Source organism: Hippichthys cyanospilos, chromosome 16 (assembly GCF_059441005.1).
Source record: "Hippichthys cyanospilos isolate Australia breed blue-spotted pipefish chromosome 16, RoL_Hcya_1.0, whole genome shotgun sequence".
NCBI classification, from domain to species: domain Eukaryota; kingdom Metazoa; phylum Chordata; class Actinopteri; order Syngnathiformes; family Syngnathidae; genus Hippichthys; species Hippichthys cyanospilos.
The window spans coordinates 13,149,440-13,173,765 of record NC_142384.1 but is presented as its reverse complement, the minus strand read 5'-3'; the positions used below and the strand labels follow the sequence as shown (position 1 = coordinate 13,173,765).

At 37.4% G+C, this 24,326-nt stretch overlaps 1 protein-coding gene across 1 annotated transcript; it reads left to right on the top strand.

Annotated features, from left to right (window-relative positions):
• Positions 1 to 2,634: 2,634 nt before the first annotated feature.
• grapa (GRB2 related adaptor protein a) lies at positions 2,635 to 23,085 on the top strand. Its single transcript, XM_088436392.1, has 5 exons — positions 2,635 to 2,967; positions 6,215 to 6,312; positions 7,473 to 7,592; positions 15,184 to 15,352; positions 21,686 to 23,085. Exons 1-5 carry the CDS (start codon positions 2,890 to 2,892, stop codon positions 21,869 to 21,871), a joined length of 651 nt encoding a protein of 216 aa, XP_088292518.1. The 5' UTR covers positions 2,635 to 2,889; the 3' UTR covers positions 21,872 to 23,085.
• Positions 23,086 to 24,326: the final 1,241 nt, after the last annotated feature.

The window sequence follows — 24,326 nt, the reverse complement described above, 5'->3', positions numbered from 1 at the left end:
AAGGGGGAAACACATTCATTTCATACAGTTTAGGCAGTTTTTTTGTTGTTGTTTTTTTACATGTTATGTTGTTTTTTGTCTGATTCGTTCCATATTTAGATTGGTATAAGTATGGCTGATTCAATAATACTTATTTTTACGAGTGTACATTGTACCTGGATATCCTGCAGAACAGTCACTGTGAGGAGAAAAAAAATAACTTCTGCACTGTTTTTTTTTTTTTTTTTAATCTAAGGGGTGAGTTTAACGCTTAATAGGAAACCACATTTTGAATTCAGTTCAAATGGGCATAAAAACGCACTCTATCTCGCACATAATATCACGTGTTTACACAGCTGGATTGTTTACACACGATTATCACTGATGATGTTAAGGGAAATTTTTACTGAAAAAAAATCGTGGCTATCGTCTGCTGTATCTTTATAATTGCGTGCCTCCAGTTTCGGCCAACAGAGGTCAGACATGTTCTGGGTTTTGAAGAAGAATAAACGGCATCTGGTTTGGTGTTTGATGTGGCCCACAAATTAGAGGGGTATTTATTTACAACAAACATTTCACATTTTCACGGCATCACCTCCTTTGAGCTACACTCGAGAAGAAAAAGAACACGATCACTAAGATAAAGGTGGCTTGCTAAATTTCACTTACCAGATGAATGATGTGATGATGTGTTTGTGATTTGGACCTCAAATTTTGTGTCCTATTTTGTACTTTCTTCACCCTTTCACTGCTATGCACTGTTCTTTGCCCATCCATCATTTTCAAAAGAATTGAACCCACGGTGCCTGCACCAAAGTCAAGAAATGTCCTACAACACCAGTGAACTGTTCTCTCATTAATAATTAAACTGCTGGACTCACGTCTCGCTTAGTCATTCATTGGGTTGAGTGTGGCATTTTCAAGTGATTAATAAGCAAATTCAAGACAGCAGTCAATTCTGTCTTGTGACATGCTTAATTTAAAACAACACCAAGTCTCACTGATGATGAAAGACCCTTTAATCAAATATTATGGACAAATAACTTTTTACCCGTACTTGAATTTTCATAATATATATAGCATGGTCTCATCATCATTTCATTAGGAAATCATACTCGAGAATCGTGATACAATTACAGTCCACGCAAATGGAAAATAGCGGCAAAAATGACAAAATTTGCAGCCCAAACAGAATATGTTGGTATAATTTTATTTAGAGGGTTGGATCCACTTTGTTTGCATTTTGCTTTGCTCCACGATGCAACACTGATTTGGGATTTGTCTAATGATACTGGACAAATGACAATTTAATGCTTGTGAGAATTCGTGCATCTCTGTCTGATCTTGAGAATGTCCCTTCAAATATTTAAAGAGCACTTTCTCAACAACTCCAGGGGTCTTCATGCAAGAGTGAATTTAGCTCTGAAAATGACGCAAGCTGCGATCAACCATCAGTTCACTCAACTTGTTTCTGCCGCTGGATTCACACATGCATACGAACAGTACATCTCACTCAGTGACAGTGTGGCAGACACATTGCAGGCTCTCTGCCGTTATGAAAAATTCAACACGATTCATTCTATTTTATGTAGTACGTAGCATATATCACAGCTAAATATATCCAAGGCACTTTTTCCTATAGATTTAAGAGGCCCCGAGCACCTACCCTTGGTGTGGGGTGGATAGCTACCTCAACCTGCTTGGTTGACCTAGACACAATGCAGTTTCATTCTGGGAAAAAAAAAAAAAAAAAAAAAAACATCTGTATAAGCTATATTATAGAGCAGCAGTTCTCAAATAGGGGTACAAGTTCTCTGTAGGGTACATGAAGGCACTTTCTGAAAGGAACTATACATTTTCTTTTCAAATTAAGAGCAAATTCATTGGAACATGCAGTATTCGAATGCAAAATTGACTCCTTGCAAAATTTAGTGCGCTTTTTTTAAAGTTTTATTTGGGCGGGTGCAGCACTTTGTTACAGTCTTCATTCCATCCAAAAATTATTTGCTAAAAATGTATTTTAGAAAAGTTAGCTCATTAAAATAGGGTTGAGAATGACCGTTTTAGAAAATTGTCTATTCAAAATACATAAATTGATAAAACAGAATTGTCAGATGTCACACCTGTTTAGCTCTGGTGATGCTGTAGTTCTCTTGCATGCAAAACATTTGTCTCATCCAGCGTGGCCCATTATTCTGTTTGGAGGTGCCCACTGAGAACGCCTGACAGCAAGATGACATTAGTGGCGTTATCAATTAATAAACATCCCCAGGTAGTTTTGAATAATGACATACTGACAGTCCCAAGAACAAAATGACACAAAGAGAATGAATGCATTTCTGCTCATAAGCATAAAAAAAGTCTTATGTACTTCCTTACTCATGACTGATCTCATACTGCTCATTGCACAAACTCCGAGTTCACCACAATGCGATCATAAACAACTACGACGCTGGCCTTTTCAAACTTGGGTGCAAGGACTACATATTATCAACAAACTTAAGATTTTGCTTAAAAAAAAAACATGCACATGCGCAGGGTTGGAGATCCGGCTAAGCGTAGGCAGAAAACCACCAACCTGATAAAAACAAATGTTCATATACAGGAAGTGCCACCCACTCTCTTATCCTGTGTGCAGTCTCTCTCTTTTTCTCTCTCGCTCTCTCAGAATGTTACTCATGGCAGTGTGTTGCTGAGCAGCAGCCAGTTGGCTTTCTTCTCTCTCTAAGCTCACGCTCTCTCATCCTCTCCTCCGCAGATAGATAAGGCATCATCTCCCGCTCTTTCTGATTGTTCTCTTTAAGTTCTTTTTTTTTAAAAACTCCCCATCATTCTCGGGCACTTGTGGAAGTATTTGACTGCGTAGTTGTGTGTGTGAGCGTGTATGTGTGTGCTCTGGGAGTTTTCAGTATGGAAGCAGTGGCACTCTATACGTTTCGTGCCACAGAGGGCGATGAACTCAGTTTCAACAAAGGAGAGTTATTAAAGGTAAGGCCAAAAAAAAAAAAAAAAAGACAATTATTTTGGTAAATGTGGATGTACAAGCTGAAAAATGCTTGGATAACACAAGTTTAGAAATAAAGTAACTCCATAAACTTATGATGTTGTTGACTGGGGATAACATTGTGTTTTTGATTGTATCTTACTTTTTTGAAGTAAATGCATTTCTTGTACAGCAGGACCACTTCTGCGTAGATTTGTAACATGACAGCTGTTAAGGGTTCAGTCATGCAGTACTGTCAAGAAGAGATCAAGTCTTTGGGTTTTAAAACCTCACGACAGTGGGTAGAGCTCAGTACATCAAGATTCAATGTTAACTTTGGCACTTGATAGATTGAAAAACTGTGCAAAAAAAATATTAAGAGAAAGCATTGCATTGCTGAATGCAGTGCAATGAGATGTACAACAAAAAGCTTAAAGTCTTGTTATTATGGATGCTTGATATCACTCAGCTCTTGAATAGTTACCGATACCGCAAATACTTTTTATGCATTTTCCATCAACTTTTTATAAATGAGAAGGATACAGCAAACCTAATGATGAGTAAATTCTTTCGTTCATAATTTACTTTGTTTTTGTGATGTATTTTTGGTCTGAGGTGCAATAGCTAGGGCTTCGGTGGACATTAAATCTCCAGTGCATGAGCTGGCTGACGTGTCTGATCATCGATAACCGGATGTGAATTCAGTTTCGGAGTGGGTGGGTCATCATATGAAAACAAATCACACTTCAGAAGTCCAGTGGATTGGAAAGCGTGTCCCATGTATGGATGATTATACTAGCAGTTCTCAAATCGAGGTTCGAGTACCCCTCAGAATTCATGAGATTTATTTTAGCAGGGTTTTTTAATGGCGTGACAAGCACAGTATTTTTTTCTTTTCAAACTTACAGCAAATTAATTGGAATATTGATAGAATAGAATATTAATGTGGAATAACACATAATTACTAAATTGTTATAGTGCATTTTTTGCAAAACATTGTATGTTTTTATTTGATGGTGTTTTATATGGATGGGCTTTGTCATCAGTGATGCAATTTTCTGGCAGACGGGCAATACATAAAACAGATAATATTACATGATCTATCAATGTATTAGGGGATACATCACTCAAAAAAAGGTTTGAGAATCATAGGGTTGTACTAACCGAGAGTAGTCCCACGCATCAAATATAATATTATCCACCAAGGAAATGTTTTGTGAGCTAGTGATTCTCAACACTTTTTTAATGATAGGTGAAATATGTTTTCTGTCAGGTACTCCCAAGCGCACAGCATTTTTAGATGGAAAAAAAAAAAAGATAATTTAGCAATATGTTGCTTCATGTTCCAGTTAATTTGCTCTTAATTTGAAAAGCAAGCTCGGTTCCAATTTTGGCAATAGCAAGCAACAAATTGGATTTATTGATACCAGCAGAAACCATGTTAAAGTCTCACGTTTGTGAACCACTGTTGTTAGCATGCTTCTTTCAAAAACGTGTTTGTGAGTAAGACTTACATTGACGGAACAGTTAATTCACACACCCAGATATAAACTGTGCAAAAACATCTCTCTTATTCAAGAGTCACACCTCCCACAAAGACATGTTTTGTACAGGCTATAGATCACATTAATTTATTTGTCTGAAAATGTTTTTGTCACAAAAATCTGGCATTTGAACAAGGGTGTGTAGCCTTATACATCCATTGTGAACCAAACTAATTTAGAGATTTGGTGAAGAGTCTTGTGAGCATGCAAACAAGAAAGAGCATTTAATGTCCCAAATGGTTTCAGAGGCGTCTTATTTACTCTCTTGGAACTCTGTTGAATCGAAAAAAAAAATTGACTTTTGATGACTCATGTTTTAGCGGAAAGGTGGCACAGTAAACTTTTGCAAAACTGTATTGCCGACAGCAGTCAAATCAGGTCAGGTTCACTCTTCGGTCAAATGCAACTCAATATTCTCTGTGTTTTTTTTTTTTCCTGTGTTGTGAATGGGTTACTCTTTGTTCTTTTATATAGTCCAAAATATTATTTTTCAGTCCCAGAAGAGCGGATTTGTTTTGTGTTGGAGTTTGGCCACCTCCTGCTGTGCAGTGGCCAAGCATTAGTAAGGTATGACGGACAGTCGATTCACAATTTTAAAATAGCCTTATTAAGGAGGGAAAACGGATGATTCCACAGCCAAGTCTGACACAAAGCCCCCGAAATAAAAATCTATTTTCCTCCCGAGCGGTAAAACATAAAAGTGAAAATTGGCATTGCAATCTGCTTTTGATTGTGAGGTAGGTCCCTAGATCAAAACCCTTCTAAAAGGTTTATTTATTCCAGCAATATCTTATGTGCTCAAATAAACATAGTAAATCATCCAATTGCTCCGTTTTAGAAGTAAATTGAACATATAGAAAAAAAAGGTTATTTAAAGTATGCGGGGTAGGCTTTGCGTGTGAGGTGAGAAAACAAGAGTGGAAGATGCTATTTTTACATCTCACTTTTTTTTCCTTTTAAAAAGCTTCACATATCAAAGACATGAGAGCAAATGCTTGATAGAACACCAGAGTTGGCTGAGGGCGTCGCGTCAATCTGTAGAAAGTCAAACGTGTCTAAATGCGTAATTACAGTTCTATTCAAATAGCTGGTGCTTGAAATTGACTTGCTAAAGCGAGAAACACAATTCCGATGGTCTTTTCCGAAAAAATTTGCTTTTGGACTTTCCCCGATCGGGGTCAACTTTGAGTTTTGACGAACCGTTTCACTTTCACTTATTAACTCATTGAATTCCAAAGGCATTCAGTCTCAGATACCTAATTTTACAGGATTTAACTCCACCATCACTAATGGCTGCCTCATGTTCATCCGATGCATACTGTACAGAATTAGTTGCTGCTATCCACATTGACGTAAATATTTCCTTCCAAGTCAGCAATCTTCATCATTAAAACTGAAGATGTATCACGACCAACGTAAAAACGACAACATGACTGAAATTAGAATGCTTTTAGCGTGTACTTTTTAACCATAGTAAATTGACATATGTGACACACTGGAGGCTCCAGTTCACTCACAAGCTTTGTGAGGACAAGTCTTGTATAAAATGGATGCCATTATGAATGTTGATGGCATTTTCTTTTCTGGGAAGACAGAGCGAGGGGGTCATAAAAACACAATGATTGACAGTGAACTTTAGCCCAAATAATAGCGTGAGCGGGCATCAAACTGGGCAAATATTTAATCTCTTTGTGTGACATGTTTCTAGATCACCAACATGGAGGATGATCCCAACTGGTACACAGCTGAGCTCCACAACAGAAAAGGCTTTGTGCCAAAAAACTACATCAACCTGCGGCCACACGCGTGAGTCCATGCAGCACGCGCTCACACACACACACACACACACACACACACACACACCCACACACACACTTGCATACACGCAAAAGGGTTTTCCTATTATAGTGAAGACATCCCATAGACATAGGGCATTTCCTAGGCCCTAACCCTTAACATTTATAACCATCACACCAGATTGCCAAAATGGAACCCTTCCCAAACCTTAACGTAAATCCAATTCAAACCTATACTCCAAAAGCAAGTCTTGATCCTCAAAAAAAAGGTTTGAATTTGGTGGGGTTTACTGAAATGGTTGCCAAAAGCGCAAGATGTCTCCAGCAAAAGTCAAAATGTGGTCCCCACTGTGTAGCAAAAACCAAGTTCGCACACACATAATGTATACAGTATACCTACACAAACACACAATGCATCAGTAAAGAAACTAAACAGCTTCCACATACCCAGCGATGGTCAAACTTAACTCATTAGCGTGCATGCGTGTGTGCGTGCACGTTTGTGCACGTGCGCGTGAGTGTGTCACAGCTCCAGGCATCTTTTGCTCTGGTTTGGACAGCTGCATCCCGGCGTAAGACAAACCCGTCCTACTCATACGCTCACTTATGTAATCTCACACTTTACAGTTGCAAGTGTGCGTATGTGCGTGATTTGTGACGCACACTGCATTTTCATCACTTTGTCTCACACCAGATGGGATCCTAGCTTTTCGGCGACAGATGCTAAAGTGACAACATTACAGCAGGCTCCGTCTTGTTAAAGAACAATAATTGGAGCTTCTTAGATGAAACCTAAGGGAGAAGCAAACGCTTGCCAGCAAATGTCTCGATAGAGATATTAATGTTACGCCTGACGACTGACGATATGAAATACGGCTTCCGCGGATTTGTTGTGTGCAATTTTAGCAACGATGTTTGAAAATAACTTCAAAAAGATCATATTATTTCCCCAGCTCCAATCTTCTTATGCGTCTGACAGATGTGATCTGGGCCATTGTGAGAATTCTTTTTAAATGCCATTCTCTTGCGATGATGACAAAAATGGGAAGAGACATCATTTCAGGGTCATTTAAATACTCGTGCAAAATATTTTAGACAACTCATGGTAATAAAAGCACTAATATATTCATTGCGATTTCTTTGTTTTCTGTTTTCTTTCCAAACCGTCAGGTGGTTTGCAGGTCGTATATCTCGTGGTGTGGCGGAAAGTCGACTGAGACATAGAGAATGCGGAGCTTTTTTGGTCCGAGAGAGCGAGAGTGCTCCTGGGGAATTTTCCATGTCGGTCAGGTAAGTCTAAAATTTCACTTTAAAAAACATAAATAAATAAAAAATACCTCTTAGTGTTTTTCAAAGGGTATTTATTACAGAGCAACAGTGAAATAGAAAGCAAGTTTTTAGATTTATTTTAATCTAAACCCATTTGTAGTTATTGTTTGAGTTTCTACAGATTGATGTAAAGCCCAAATTGTGTAAAAAAAAATTGCAGGATTTAACATTTCATGCATAGACGGACATTTTTTTTCTCTGTCTTTGAAATGTCAATTTGAATGCACCACACCGTTAGCAGCTAGCAATAACGCTGGCGACTTTTGCCACATCGTACAATGACATTATGATAAAGATGCATTATGATAAAAGTGACAAACGCACGACCATAGCAACTGCATAGCAGTTGATACACAAAATCCAGCTTTAAGCCTTACATTAGATGATTATACTTTCTGTGTGACCAATGACAACAATACCTTTCCTCAGGGTTGAACCTATACCTCAACAACGTATGAGCACATCATGCAGCAGTTATCTCTCTTGAATATTATTGAGAGCGTGCATGTGTGTGAATTTTCAGTTGCATGATAGATTAAGTAGGGTGAGAGTGTGAAGATAGATAGGGGTGTTAGGTGGAGGGTAAAAAGCAGGAAGCCTCTGGCCCGATGTGAGCTAATCGCGCCTGGCACAAGCGAGCATCTTGAGCAGCTGATGGCACCGATTGTTAGGCCAGTCAGGCGCTGACAGTCATGGATGCTTGTGATCTTGGCCCTGGGCTCAGAGGAGGTGCTAAAGTGAGGAGGCTCGGGACGTGGCTGATTCTCCACTGCCCTGAATAGAACTGCAGATTAAAGTTGGATTAAAAAAAATGTCTCTTTTTGCCTGTATTCAAGCAGAAAGAGACATTTTTGGCACTTTGTAGCCATCTGCATGACTATCGTTTACTGGATGGTGCAGTAGGCCCCGAAATTGGGTCAGGTGTGTGTGTGCTGACAGCTTCCTTGTCAGGGAAGACGTTTTGGTGACAGTAACTGTGAGCACTTCACTCCTAACTCATTTTAGTGTAGCTTTAACAGCTGTTTAAAGAGCAGATTTATTTTCTTACGAGGACAAGAACATTAAAAAAGTGATGATGGAGCATAAGCCATTATTTTGATGGCCTTTTTTTTCATCTAAAGCATGTCATCATGTCTAGGGTCAGTTTTCGCGAAGCATAAGGCTTTAATGTATTTCAAATGGGCTTTGAGATTCTTGTGATGCTCATGTCTGAGAAGTGATTATATATATATAAAAAAAAATGTGTCTGATGACTAGTGTCAGACCATGGCAGGGAAACTGTCCCATTCGGTTATTTAGATGTTTATTTTTAGAAAGTGGGGCAAAGTGATGGCCAACCTACGCTCCTATGAAGGAAGATGGAAAATCTATTTGGTATATCCAAGTCATTTTAGACCCAGTGTTGATCAATGTTGAAAGTTTCCTGAAAGGCTTCTTTTTGCCGGTGCAGTTGGGGGGGTGGGGGCTGAAGTTAAGCTAAATGGATGCAGCACAATTATGTTGTTCTGGTGTGTCCTTGCGATGCTACTTTTGTTTGAGCTCAAGCAAAAGTTTTTTGTAATATTTTCCCCTCTCACACAGTCTCTGAGAGTTTAAATGGATTGCGATTCAGTGAGAGAAGATCTGAAATACGATGTTATCCAATTTAGCAGCTGTTTTATTCATTCATGCCAATTTTTTACAGAAGTCCTCTCAGTTGTACACCAAATCTTCCATGTTGATTCTTTATATTAATATGTTCAACCTCAAAGACATCTTTTTATCTTTTTAAGAGTCTAAAATGCGTGATTGGGTGCATGAATTGTTATTCATCCCAGTGTGCCCTGCAATTGGCTGGCAACCAATCCAGCGTGTCCCTGGCCTACTGTCCAAATTCAGCTGGGATAGGCACCAGCAAGCCTGCGACCCTTGCAAGGATAAGCGCCTCAAGAAAATGGATGACTGATGGATGGCGTCTAAAAGTGGAGGGTCTAAGAATGGCTCCTGAGTTAAAAAGTAGGTAATTAATGAATTAAGTATTAAATTAATTGGTTACTTTAGGTACTTAAGTACAAAAGTAATCACTTTAGCTATAAATACAATGATTTTAAACAAAAAACTGGTAAAGCAAACCATTACTTTGGGTACTATAGAGCTAAAGTAATAAATTACTTTTGCTATTAAAGTATCTATAATTAATGATCACTTTAACACTTAATTACCTAAAGTGCCTACTTTAGTATTTTTTATATCAGTATTTTTAGACAATTCTTTAGCTAAATGTCACTCAAAAAAAGCATAAAACGATGTATTTAGATTTAAACAAGTTCATATATTCAAATACTTTATCTTATGTGATAGTCTTTTTTTCTGACCTCAAATTGTATCCCGTAAGCATAACTGGAAGAACACTTATTGGCCATACTTTCTAAGTTCATTAGGTGTATATGCTTAACACCTGAATGCTGAATAAAATGACGTGTCTATTCTATTACCTTTAGTAGGGAGGGATGGCCCTTTGAATGGTGCCTCATTAAAATGACCTCAGATTTCACTGAGTCATGCTCCTGCAGGCTGTTTGGCTTTGAGAATCTTTGTCATCACTCATCATTAGTGTCTTATCAGGGTTGTTAGAGGGAATGGACACTTAAGGCTATGCTTATGTTACAGCTTCATAATCTTGGCTGGGCTTCAAGTACCACGCGAGTAATTTAGTGTACCATGAATGTCAATTGCTAGGGGGTTATTTCACAATAATTCAGTCTTAAGGGCTATCCATCCAACCATTTTCCTAATGGCGTGTATCCTGTAGAGGGTCACGGGGAGCTGAAGCATATCCCAGCTTATTTTGGGTCAAAATGTGGAAACACCCTGGACTGGTCACTGGTCATTCATAAGTTAAACTCAGAGACAAATAACTGTTCATACCGAAACCCACGCGGCCTGCACTGCAGTCTTAATTACTGGCTTGAGTCTTAATAACCCTGCAATTAAATTACAGTACTCTATATTTGCACAGGTGACCCATATTAGTGCTTCAGAAGCGCTGTCAAAGATCCATTACTAGTGCCGTATCAAAAAAAATTTTTAGACTCAGCGTTACGGTAATTTGTCAATATGTTTATTTCTATAGTTGGCTTTGCAGGTGGTGGGTATGTACACAAACTGAAGTGTAAAAAAATGACAGTGATATTTATCTTAAACAACTTAGGAACTTTCCAAATTCTGAGTAATTTTACAAGTAGAGATTTTGAGTAAATTTCAATAGTTTTTTTTTCAAAACCGACCTTCACTTTGGGAGATGGTCTCTACCTTTTATGAGATGCACTTCAAATATGTCTTTTTGTATTTTGTTGATGTCTCCAAAAGGAGATGGAAAAAAAAGTCCTTTTGGAGATACAAGGATTTTAACTGACACCAGCAATACACTCAAGCCTTCTCAACTCAACTCCACACAACTTTATTTATTGAGTACTTTAAACTTCGCAGTTGACGTGAAAGAATGTCAACGGAAACCATACCAAGGAGCGCCATTTACGTGAAGTAAGGTCAAATACTAGCTTTTTAATGGAAATAGATAGAAAAAAACTTTGGGGAATAAAAAGAAAAAGAAAAAACTAAATATGGTTTGCCAGAATGCATGAATTTGGCTAGCAAGTTCTTATTAAATTGGTCATAAAATAACAACCACAGGGAAAACAGTAAGTTAACACAAACTAAACTGGTGAGAAAAAGGTAATATATACATATGACTAATATGAAGTAAAATAACAAATAAAAACAGCGGTATTATGTTACGAATACTGCAATATACTGTAAAAACCTGTTAACATCTGTAAACAAACTCAGGGAATGAAGAGGGGCAAGCAAAATTTATATTTACATGAAATCGTAAACATTCTCTTTGCCATAAAAACATATTTTGCAAAGTGTATGTGTCAGAAAATATTTTGAATGGTGCCCTTTAGATTTAAAATGGATTCCTCCCTGATTGTTAGGCTGTCCACAGCTCAGTGCCAACATTTAATAGCACAGCTCAATGATCAAAAGCCAATTGAGAAAACAAGACAGAAAGATTAATGATCAGACAAAGAACAAGCAGGGAAATAAAACAGCAAATGGCAGGCTGAACATGACAAACGACTCGGATCTGGACTCCTTTGGTTCCTCCCAGTCCACCATTGAGTAGCCTTCATTTTAAACAGTGATGATTCAACAACAGTTATACGAAAACGAACTGCCAAAGTTACAATATTGAATATGAAACAATAACGTTATTTTCTAAATCTCAGCTAAGACAAGCATAGATTTCCAGCAAGACAAAAAAAAATTCAAATTTAACTTTAGACATTACAATTTTGTTTTTACTCCACTGTCAACTATACAAGTCAAAAATCCATTTTAACTGGGCTGATAGTGAATAAGTTAATGTTTTTTTAATCATACAAATAAAGTAAATTCCACATATGTCAGAATGACAAATCATAAAAATGGTCTTGTTTTTCCCTTTAATAGCTTCGACTAACTATACTCTACCACCTAATCTTTTAACTTCATTTTATTAATGCTAGGTTAGTTAGAAAAATAAAAAGTAATCCATACACAAACACATACTCAAATTCACATACAAACTCATGCATAAACTCGGGGGAAAAAAAACACATGATGTAACGCTATGTGCGAGCACAGCTGAATTGTCTTCCGTGACATCATCATCCTGTTCTTGTGGGATAGTTCCAAAAATGAGCACTGGCGATGGGCGCGGCGGTCATTCTTTCACTTTCATCACAAGAACATAGTCGGTCGGGCATGCACCGCTGCACACCGTTACCGATTAGGAAACAGAAGGTGAGATTAGAGAACAGGGCTGACAACACCAGAGAGGAACTGAGAGCAGATTGAGGGAGGAAGTGAAGGGAAAGACGATGAGGGCGACCTTCACGCATCTCCGATTGTGCTGACGTACTGTAAAAGTTGTAAAAATAACTTGGCTGTCAATGTGTCTCACCGCTTTCTATCTCCACATCTACAGTAGGTGGCTTTCCCATCGCCAGTTTTGCTTCTCACACTCTGTCTCAATCCCTCCTCCTGTTTTCTTTGTAGGGAGAAAAAGAACATAATCGCTCAATCGCTGTGGGCCTTAATTACACTGGATAAAGAGCACAAATGAGAGCGAGGGAGAGTGTCCGTATTTTTGTGTATGTGCGTGCGTGCGTGCGTGCGTGTGTGTGTTCATGCTGTAATGCTAAGAGTTTATCTGCTGGAGTGTGTTACTGACCTCTGGGCTGATTGTAATGATGACGGCTGCAGGATGATTGGAAAGCCTGGCTCTTAATGCCAGTGATAGTTGAAATGTATATTTTTTACTGAATGCATTGGTGGTTATAGATGCCAAATACGCATCATAAAAGGCAACGTTGGCAGTGAATGAGTTTTAAAATTATGATTGCATTTTTGCAGTATTTTTCCATTTCGGTTTGCTATGTTTTCGGTTATTGCAATAATGTTCCCGTTACCCATATTAACCAGTAGGGTGCAGCAGAGGGCACCAGACGTCATACTGGGCTGGTGAAGATGAGTTGCATATCTAACCACGGTGAAAGTTGCTTATGTGGGTTGGCGGAACAATGGATTCATGTCGGAAAGGTTGGAGGAGACACGTTAAGGGTGATAACATAGAATTGTGATACATTTAGCAGATGAGGAGATGCCAAATGCTGGAAAATCGTGAAATTAGCAAATTACACCCTCAGTAAAATGGAGATGGAAAGAAGTAATCGATGCAGAGTGTTATATAGGGTTAGGAAGTCTAACGGGGCCGAGTGAATGTCATCCAGCCTCCGAGGAGTCACTTGTGCTGGTTCATGAAGTTTCACGTCTGAGCAGAGAAGGAATTCAGCTCGAAACAAACTGACCATCACTTGTCCCATCAGACCCGTGACAGATCGGCGAGGTCAAACTTCACACGTCGATGCTAGCTCACACTTGGGTTATGAAACTCGCAAAAAAAAAAAAGTTCTCTCGCTCTCTCTCAAAGCACACACCTCTGGAAAGGTATTAGTGATTTTCCAAAATCGGATTTTAGCCATCATTAAATGCAAATATCGCAGCCTCCTACACTGTGATGATCTGAGGAATAAGGGGGTGTGGAGCTGACTTCCGCTGTATGTTACAGGCGGTTATATAACGATAATGATCATGGTGAGATGTTCCGATTTCTAAAGATAAACTGCTAAGTTACTTAGCAACCGCCACAGGGACCAGGTAGGAGGTGATGACGAGAGAAAAATGGCTGTTTTATTGCCGCATACATTGATATTATCTGAGAATATAATATAATTGTGTAGGCACGTTATCAATGACAAATTGATCCCAATATTGAGGCCCACAATTGCCAAGGGTCAGTGTACATCTTTAGTGATGAGCATTTGGCAGCATTGAACAAATGTGAGCAGTAAATGTCTCTTGAGTGACGTTTCAGATGATAAAATTTACGATTCACGCAAATCAGCAGCCCATTAGGAACAGCCTTTAATGACTCAATGACATCAAAATGTTGGCTGACTTGTTGGTCCCTGCTTTTGATTGTTTATTTCCAGACAGAACATGAGTCATTTTATAGGCAGTTAGACAATGACCTATTTTCATTCTTTTTTTTTTTTTTTTTAAACAGGGATTACATTCCAGAAAATACCTGCAGTAAGTGAAATCCGCGATGGCTGATTATTTTCATTATACATTTTATTTTTTTCATTTATTATATAGTTATTTCAATTACAGTATGTTTTGTTATTAAAGGGGCTTTTTTAATAATATTTTTCAATTTTTTTACATTGGTATTTTGTGTTTTTCCACAGTATATTTTTATCATTTATTATAATATTTATGGTTGTTTGTTCTTTATATTTCTTTATATTTATATTTCTTTTATATTACTACAGTATGTTTTTGTTTATTGTAAGTTTTTCATTCATTATAAAAGTTATTTCATGTGTCTTCTCATTATATTTTATATGTATTTCCATTTACACTATTTTTCATTTGGTTTTACATTTATTTAATCATTTAGCATATGTTTTAAAGCAGTAAAGCTCCTTTCTCCACAGCTATTTACAATTTCTCAGGTTTCTATCACTTATTTAAACCCTCAAATTCAAACCTAGTGACTGACAAAGCTTCATGAAGCACTTGTGATATTTTTTGACTCCTCTAGAATGCAGTCTTGGTCCAAAGAAGCAGGGGAACCGAAAATGTTTCCACGGCACTGGTGTTTATTTTTAAGCCATGAGCACCATCTAGAGGAATAAAACAAGAACACTGGTGCTTCATGAAACTTCATTTAAGGCATAAGGTAAAATAAAGTAATTTGGTTGCTTTGTTAAATATTTGTAGGCGGTCCAACAGAGCTTTTTTTTTCTATCTCTAAAAAAAAAACTATACTCAAAAATATGCAGCATATTTTTTGCCAGGTCTGATGTGTGCGGAAAAAAGGACTAGAGGAGTGAAATGAAAGTTGACCAGAAAGTACCTAACTCATAGTTGTTGTTTTAGGATATTTTTGTGTGTTTGACAGTTACGGGGACCATGTCCAACACTTCAAGGTGCTGCAGGATCGTTGCAGTCAGTACTACGTGTGGGATGAGCTCTTCTCCTCCCTGAACGAACTTGTGGAGTTCTACCATAGCAACAGCATCGCTAAGGAGAGAACCGTCTTTCTGCGAGACCCGGAACACTTTGCAAGAGTGAGCATGTGACCTCTATTTTCAACATTGTTTATTTTATATGTATTTTCTAAAAAAAAAACAAAAAACAAAAAAAAAGCCCATTTCATGTTTACCATAACATTTCCATTACCACACCATCAGCGATATTCAACGAAAATCTCTATAGAGTTTTTTGTCTCTCTTTGAAAATATTTTGTTCAATTTGGTAGAATCCACTGGCCACAACATTTTAAAATCATTACAGAGATATTAATAAAGATATGAATTTTAAAATGTTTTTCATTAATCGTACATAAAAATGAGAGCTGTTTATAATATTTTGATAACCTTTTCTTCTTCTACAAAGAAATGTGGTAGGGAGAATATGTCAAGTAAAATAAATCCACTGTGTCCTCCATTTGTATGTCTCAATTTATTGATGTCCCATTCAATGTTAATCATGCCATGAAAAAAACACATCTGTCCCATGTGTGATTCCTCTGTCTACCATCTGTCTTCCGAGCAAATGCGTCTTCAAATTTCCAACATGATTCCAAGACTAATTTTAGAACAATTTGAGACAGGGAAATAAATAAATGTATGCCTCAAATATGAAGTTCCCATTTGCACTCTTGATGGTATTATGAAGTCATTATTTAGGTATGTAACATGTTAAATGTTCATAGGTGTGGCAGTCTAGAAAAGATATTTGATCTTACATGCTATTAATGTTAGTGTTAATAAGCGTGGATGTTCATGATTAGCTCATCGTTTCAATTAGGAAAAATAGAGGGCATGCCATCATCTGGAAATTGATGTAATTGTTTTGAAGCAGCGCATGATTGGGGTTTAATAATCCTCTCTTCATGAGGCAGTTGAAACATAGTGTTTTGGTGAGTATTTTTTTCATGAAAATCTCTTGACGTATATGGAAAGTAGATTCAAAGGACAAAAGCTTTGATGACGTCTATTGTTTACACCTTTACGTCGTGGTCGGCAGGGTGGAGTTTTTTGCGTACTCATACACTCAAGCATCTGGATTGACAGGTTGCTGTGGTAGCAAAGTTTCAATCATGTGTCAGTCATACAAATAAGGTAGTCTCATGCAACAGACACCTCAGACCTGGAAGAACCCTTGTTTATACCTTAAAAGGACACAATAATAATATTTAACATATTAATTCAATCCCAAAGACTTTTTACTTTTTTTTCCCCAAAGAGTACCCAAAGAGATCTAAAAATTGCTGGTAAATTAAATAATTAAGAAAATAAACACTAAAGTATCATTAGAAGATAAAAGTAAAGTAATTGATTACTCTTAGCACTAACTTAATTTAGTAAAAAATTCAATTACTTCAGGTAGTTAGGTAGTGAAAATAATGTTTATTTTAGGTAAATAGTTGGCTAATACTTACTACAAAAATAATCAATCACCTTAGGTAATCAATTTTTTAAAGTGATAATGGTTTACCTTAGCTACGCAAGTACTAAAGTAATTGATTATTTTATGTACGCAAGTACTAAAGTAATCACTTACTTTAGGAGTTACGTTAGAAAGTGACATCGGCATTTATGACCTACTAAAGTGATTTGATATGATTTTGATTTAGTGAATATATAATTGCAATTCTAAAGAAAATGTTCAAATTAATTTAGACTTACATATTAATTAACATACTTAGTACTTAATTCATCTAATAGCTTCCATTTTTAGTCAAAAAAAATACAAAATATATATTAATACCTGGGACTCTGGGAATGTCTAGACTCTTATAAACTGTAAAAATATGTTTTCGAGATTGAATGAGCTCATAATAAAATCTATGATTCAAATATAAACTGATTAAAACAGAAAATGAAAGTGAATTCTCAGAAAGTATAAATGAGACAATTTAACAATGTATAATTTTATATTTATATTAAATTACATAAATTAAATTTATAAACAATTTATTAATGTGATCATTTGTACAACATGCATTTAGCCCACCCACTCTGCCCCGCAATGACAACAACAAATTCTACACAAAACAAGAGCTTAAAAGCCTGCAACAGTGTCACATAAACCACCCGGAGCGCTTCAGAATAAATATTTATCTACTTCTAATAAAATCTTCATATCACGCAACAAATCCCGCTCAACTGAGTTTCCGAGCATCTCTAGTTTCGTGCCAATATTTACATATGAAATATTCATTGAACAAAAGGTCGTCTCCTACATCTTTGCACTTGACATGCCTTTACTTTCTTGATGAACAGACACGTTAACAACTACTAGCACCTTTTTGGGGGGGAGGATAACAAAGCAACATTCATTACATGCTTGGCACGCAGACCTTTCTACATAGTCACACGTCAGGCTTTAATCTGAGCTGCGATGCACTCAACAGATCATTAAACATTAATTAATTCCAGCTCATTTCACTCCATGAAGAGTTGCACAACTTGTAATTAAGGTTAGTTAAAGAGAATACAGTATATATATTGTTCATACATATCTGGAGTAGAAACTTAGTTACATTTATAAAGTTAGTATTAGTTTTAACTTTCAAAGTGTTTTGTTTACGTCGTTTTCATTTTTATTGTAATCTATATACAGCATAAACTATCCTATTTTGTCTAGTAGAAGGAGGTGGGTTTCATTTGTAAACTTTCTTTAGCAAAGACGCACCTGCCTGAACAATGTATACAACAACAGAGATGAAAAAGGAAAAAAAAAAAATTGCGCTCTGTATTACTTAAAAATGTATCAGTTGATCAGCCATCAGTTAAACAAATGGTGGTACAGCGTAGGAAACGGTGTATCAGATCATAAAAGAAACATCACGAAACGCCGCTTTTTGCACTACTTTTTGGCATTTCTAGCAAGTATCTAGGATATGAGTAAGTCGATGCTAAAAGTTGCCACGTTTTCCTAAATGAGAAAATCTGCCTCTCCCCATCAAGTCTTTGCGGCTTATTGACGTTTTCATGTCTCTTCTTTTACTTGTTGTAATAAGGGACCGACTTGTTTTTATTTTATAGGAACTACACCCCTCCAATAAAGCTTTAATGAAAACAAGTTAATGGCCAAACTTGATCGACTGTGCCAAAAAAAGGAACATGTTTGTCAGGTCTCACCGGAAAGGCTGTTGGAATAGATCATCACATGATCATTTTATGTGATTAATTTGGAAATATTTATCCTTTCTTGAATATACCTTCATACGTAGTAGGAAATAAAAACATAAAAACCAACAGCACGTATGCACGGAGCAACTAAGTGCTGCAGATAACAAGCTAACACTGCTATATCGCTAACCTGGATATATTGCACCAATTTATATGTTACATGTATAATTCGGCTTGTTTGGACCAGATTGGTCAGTTTGACTGTCTCAAAAGCGATTCTCACAATGCCTGTTACGTCTTCCTCTTTCCAAACTAATTCCACATCAGCTCATTACATGGCAAAAGATCACTTCTTATCTCATCATGGCAGGATGGCAAATGTTATTTTGCTTCTCACTTCTCTCTCCCAACACAACACCCACCCTTCCGCCTCCGTATCGCTAATATCCTCAAGCCTCGAAGTGTACACTTCTAACAGAAAGTCTGGGAGTACAAAACTTCCATTTCTCTTGAACGTAATTTGGAAAAACTGTGTTTGGGGCCCATGCAGTATTGATTGTTTTTTTTTTGTGTATCGCAGAATTGTCTATTGAGATTTAGGAGCATTTTGTTCAACTGTCAATACGGTATGCAGTAATAAATTAGCTGATAACAACAACTATATTCTTCCCTAGCGTGCATAGGAAAAGCACTGTTTGGTTTTTTTACACATTGCACACAAAAGCAAACTTTTACTGAAGCAGTTTTACGAAGCCTCATGTGAATTTTGGTGCATTTTACAAGTCAAAGAGATTTAAATATTTAAATTTCTTGACTGCGACTTTAATGAAAAATAAACGTTTCAAAATATTTTATGTGTTTCAATTTATCCCCACAATCCTTATCCTCACAAGAGTCACAGGCTTGCTGGTGCAAGCTGACTTTGGGCAGTGGGCGGGAGACACCCGGAACTGGTTGCTAGCCAATCGCATCACACAGAGGCAAAAAAAAAACATTCAGACACCCAATCACACCTAAGGACAATTTAGTATCTCCAATTCACCTGCCTTGCATGGTTTTGGAGTGTGGGAGGAAATGCTAATTATGATCTAATGTTTCTGGTTAAAATACTGTTTGTCGTCAACTTTTACACATTTTTTTTTGTTACCAATACATCTTTTGAACAGTTTCTAGCATTTGTAAATGTGTGACGACCATACTTCATATTTGTTTGACTTCACAGTCACAACGGCCCCCTGACAGAAATTCTCACTACAATGTGGCCCACGATAAAAATGAGTTGGACAGCCCTGTATTAAGCCATCTTTCAAAGTGCACCACACCGCTGCATTGGTTGCAAAGCATTAGTATTTTTTCCAGGCTTGAAGCTGGCTCTTAGTTCACATCTACTTTCCTCAGCAGGAGTGCAACTGACAGCAAAGAGGTCATAGAGGTTTAAAATGCGCTACTTAAAATAGTCGCTTTTTTCCAGTAACCGGTTGTTCTTTGCAAGCCAGCGGAGATCTGAAGAGGCTGATGCCCAGGAGAAAAGTAAAGTTGACTTGTTTTTTTACATTTAAACAACAATCACAGGGGGACAAAAAGTAATGGGGCACATTATACTGAAGGCGGTTTTATTTTTAGTGTATAGGTGTGTGATCTTATCTCTTCATTGCACACATTCCTCTGCACTCAACGTTTGGCTAGCTGTGCCTTCTCTGTTTTGGCATTTGGTCTGGGCTCTCCACTGATAAAAGCTATGTGCTGTCAAAGGAAAAACAAAGCGTTTGTACCTGATTTTAATGTGTTTTTTAGTAAGCGTAGGAGCAAGCTATTGGTATTTTCTTGGTGAAATCTCTTTTTTTTTTTAAATAAAATGTAGTGAACAGCGAAATTGTATGCAGTCACTATGAAAATATGAAGCATTATTTCTCTCTCGCTTTACCCTTCCAACTTCCTTGCCTCACAAGTCTTGTCATTTATTATTCAACACGGGACGAAGAATAAGCGCCAAATGTCCCTAGAAATAGAAAATCGAAAGTCGCTCACCGTACACTCACCGGACAATTCTTTGTGTACAATTATAAAAATGCGCAGGTTTGTGCAGGTTTCCTAACTGGAGCATGTATTACTTTCCATCTGAAAACAGAAGGCCTCTTTACTTGTGTTATTCCTATTTTTAATTGCTCACACTTTTTAGACATGCATCTCTTTCTGTATGATTCATCTGATTTACATCATTGAAATTTCGAAGATCTCCAGAAATTCACGCAACGGTTGCAATTCTTTATTTAAAATTCTCAAAAGTAATATTTTTCACTCAAAAAAATCCCCATTCTTTCCCAATGATGACAAGTTTTCTGCAGATGTTGTTCCTCACTCATTCCAATGGCAGATTCTACAACACACATTTGCATCGTTCCCATTTACAATACAAATCACTCTGCTTATTTAATTTATATTCTTTGCAATGATTTTCAACTTGACAAAACGTGCCAAATGTTCAGATTTACCAAAAATTCTTCATTTTTTTGCAAACAAGCTTCCCACAAAAAAAAATCATCATTTTCAATGACATGTTCAACAAAATAGATATAAGTCATTCCCATTTGTAATTCCCATTGTTCACCTTATTCAATTCACATCGGAAATGATTTTTTAAGACAAACGTTATGCGCAGCACGAAAAAAAAATCCTACATACATTCTCAATGACAAATTAAAAACAAAATTTATAGATTCCATCATTTTATTTCTATCAATATCATTCCACATCGTTCAGAATCAATCACTCCATGTTTCAATACTTTTTCAATAATGTATCCAGATTGCAATCATTTCGTTTTAAATGAGTCAAAATCACAGCCGGTCATAAAATCCATTTGAATCCAGGTGAACGTCCCATTTTTATTTCAATCTCGTCAAGAGTGAGTTCACTATGAGCTGCTTGTCTAAACATCTTACAGTCTTCAAACGGACTGATGCTCAACTAGAATACATCAGTCGGTCCAGAGAGTCATTAGTTATCTCTGAATATTGCACTTTTTTTTTTTTTTTGCTGCTGCTGTCTTGGTTAGAACAGAATCTGCTGTTGAGTTATTTGAATTGATGATTCGCAAAACCACATTTTCTTCTGTGATTGACCTAAAATACATGTTATCGCATATAACTTACATTTACAAAAATGCAAAATCCATATTAATGTGGTGTTTGATGCCAATCTTTGCTTCTTTCTCCATCCGTCTGCTACTTCCTGCTCCATCTTTCTCATGCTCTTTGGCAGCGTCCTCACCACGCCCACGCTCTCTTTGACTTCAACCCTCACCACCCCTCACAACTACGCTTCCTGCGGGGTGACGTCATCGAGCTCATTGACTGCTCCGACTCACTGCGCTGGAGGGGCCGTTGCCATGGACACGTGGGCTACTTTCCCCCGGAGTATGTCCAGCCTGTTTACCTCTGCCAGTGAGCCCATGCACATAAGTGGGCTTCCGTGTCCACGTCACTTCCACCGCTCCGCAGCTCCTTGGCTACCCGTCATCTTTGGAGCAGATGGCATGCTGATTGATAAGTGATGCAATCATTGACAAACTTCCTGTTTACCACTTCCTGGCCTCAGCCTAATCAGCTATGGCTGACACAATATATAATCCGGCCCACATTCTTCAGCTGTATAAAAATATTACATCAGTCGCATCTTTCGTGGTGGAAAGCTCACAATCAAATACAGGCCTTGCAAAAATTAGGAGCGATGGAATTCAAACAAAAGGATGATGTAAGGCTTTTTAGAGGAAGTTGCAGAGGAATCAGACCGCCCACTCATCAATTTGTTGTCAAGTTGAGAGACACGAGCGTCATTATGTTTTGAACGTTTTGTAACAAGTGCTCTGAAAAGCGCACTTCTCTGGACAAAGATGTGAGCTGCTAAGTATACAATATTTGCTGTGCACAAATGACAATTCAAATGCATGTGTCAGAGTGCTTGTGGGTGGGTGGGGGGTAAATAACCTTTTACTGTGTCAACTCACTGCCATATTTGTACAAAAACTAATGGACAACAAGAAAATTCGGATCCTAACCATAACCACCATGGCGTAGTGCAAAAACACATCACTATAACAATGTTTGTAAAGAGCGCTGGTAAAAACAAACAAACAAACAAAGACACCATGTACAATATTTCCCGAACTATTAAAAGAACACATTGCTCTGTATGACAGTAACTTGTGAATAGAACACTAAAAAGACTCCACTGTGCTTTCCAAATGCAGTGAACCCTTGCTGGTCACAGGAGTAAACTGGTCCGCAGTTGGCTAACGCTAGCCGCTCCTGCACACGGGCGCTTGGGAGGAAAGGGATGTTTGGGTGGCGTCTTCAGGCATTTCAGAAAGAAAAATACGTGGACTGTCATGACTGTGAATTTTTCAGTTTGTTTCGACGAAAACAATTGTGAATCGTAAACCACCTCAGTTCACTCTGTCCTGTAAACATAACAATCAACAAACATTGTGTTTATTTGTATATAAAATGTTATTTACAATAACCTCATATATTCCAAGTAAAATTGAGCATTGTAAAAATGTTTTCTGTGGCGGAAACTAGCTAGAGAGAATCACGCAGCTATTTGATGACAAATGTGAGTCATTTGAATAAAGTGAGCAAATGGTTCTCTTTTCACCTGAAGGTTGAAATGACTGTTGTTGTCGTTGGAGTGATACAGTCACAACATAAAGTCGGGTAGGTGCATAAAAAAGATTACAAAGATGCAGCTGGTGACGACACGGGACCAAAGTAATGGTACCATCGTATTGGTTTTGATAAAAGGGGGTGGGGCAATGCTGAGAAGATGCACTGCTTACAGATAACAAGACATATAGAAACGCTGAATCTCAATGTACTGCCTCTGAACATTTTTAAGATAAAACAGCTGTAGTCTATTCTTAATCAATTTAGCAGTGGTTTATCCTCGGTGAGATATATATATTTTAGCCAAGTAATATGTTTTGCAGATTATATCTAGCTCCTTAAGATAAATTGGCAGTCAAAAAAAAGTAATCATGACGAAGAAATGAACATTTTTAGTTCACTTTGTCTTTTGCTCATCTGCAGGAAAATTGTCACCAGTTACAATACACATGTATAAAACAACTAAATAGAGGCACCATACTAGCAATAAGTTGCTTCACTTTCTAAGTGATTTGCTCTTGTTTTGAAAAGAAAACTGTCCTGAAAAATGAGGACATGCAAATGTAACTTGTCAGAGTTTTTAACTCATTGACTGCCACCGACAAGTATGCTCGTCAATTACATTTCTTTGTCTAATGTGGAAACGACTTGACTGTTACGCAACCACCAGTAGATGACAACAATGCACAATTTGGGATCTGAGATCAAAACAGTTTGAGATTCCAATGGGAGAAACAGCAAAATTTTGTAAACCCTTTTTTTCCTCCTGTTGATTATAAAAAGGCGGAAAAAGGGCAAAAAAGAAAAAGTCTGCTATCATTTGGTAGATTTGGTGCATAAATAATCATCAAACACAATTTTTTGCAGGTAATGAAAATGTCAACATTCTCTAACATTGCTAGCAGTGAGTGACTTAACAGGAACTTGTGTTTTTTCACTATACATTTACTGCAACTCTTTGAGTCAGCGAAAGGATGTTTAGGATCACACACGTACAGTCAGACTGACACATGCACACACACAAGCGCACACACAATGCATGCCATTTTAAATGATAAAGTTGTTGACAGTTGACTGATGCTATGTGAAGAATGTGGTGCTGTTTCTCTCACCGGGATGTCAGATTTCAACTGGAGCAGGAAATGAGGTCACATGCAGAAATTCCCCTCGGCAGCATCACTTCAGATCAATTAAATTTGTGTCTCATATGTCCTCATTTGTTATTTTACTAGCCGTAT

Excerpts from the sequence above, each read along its gene's own strand:
- grapa (XM_088436392.1), top strand. The coding sequence starts at position 2,890 with ATGGAAGCAGTGGCACTCTATACGTTTCGTGCCACAGAGGGCGATGAA. Across the intron at positions 6,313-7,472 it reads ATCAACCTGCGGCCACACGC|GTGGTTTGCAGGTCGTATAT; the intron begins GTGAGTCCATGC and ends CCAAACCGTCAG. Across the intron at positions 15,353-21,685 it reads ACCCGGAACACTTTGCAAGA|CGTCCTCACCACGCCCACGC; the intron begins GTGAGCATGTGA and ends GCTCTTTGGCAG.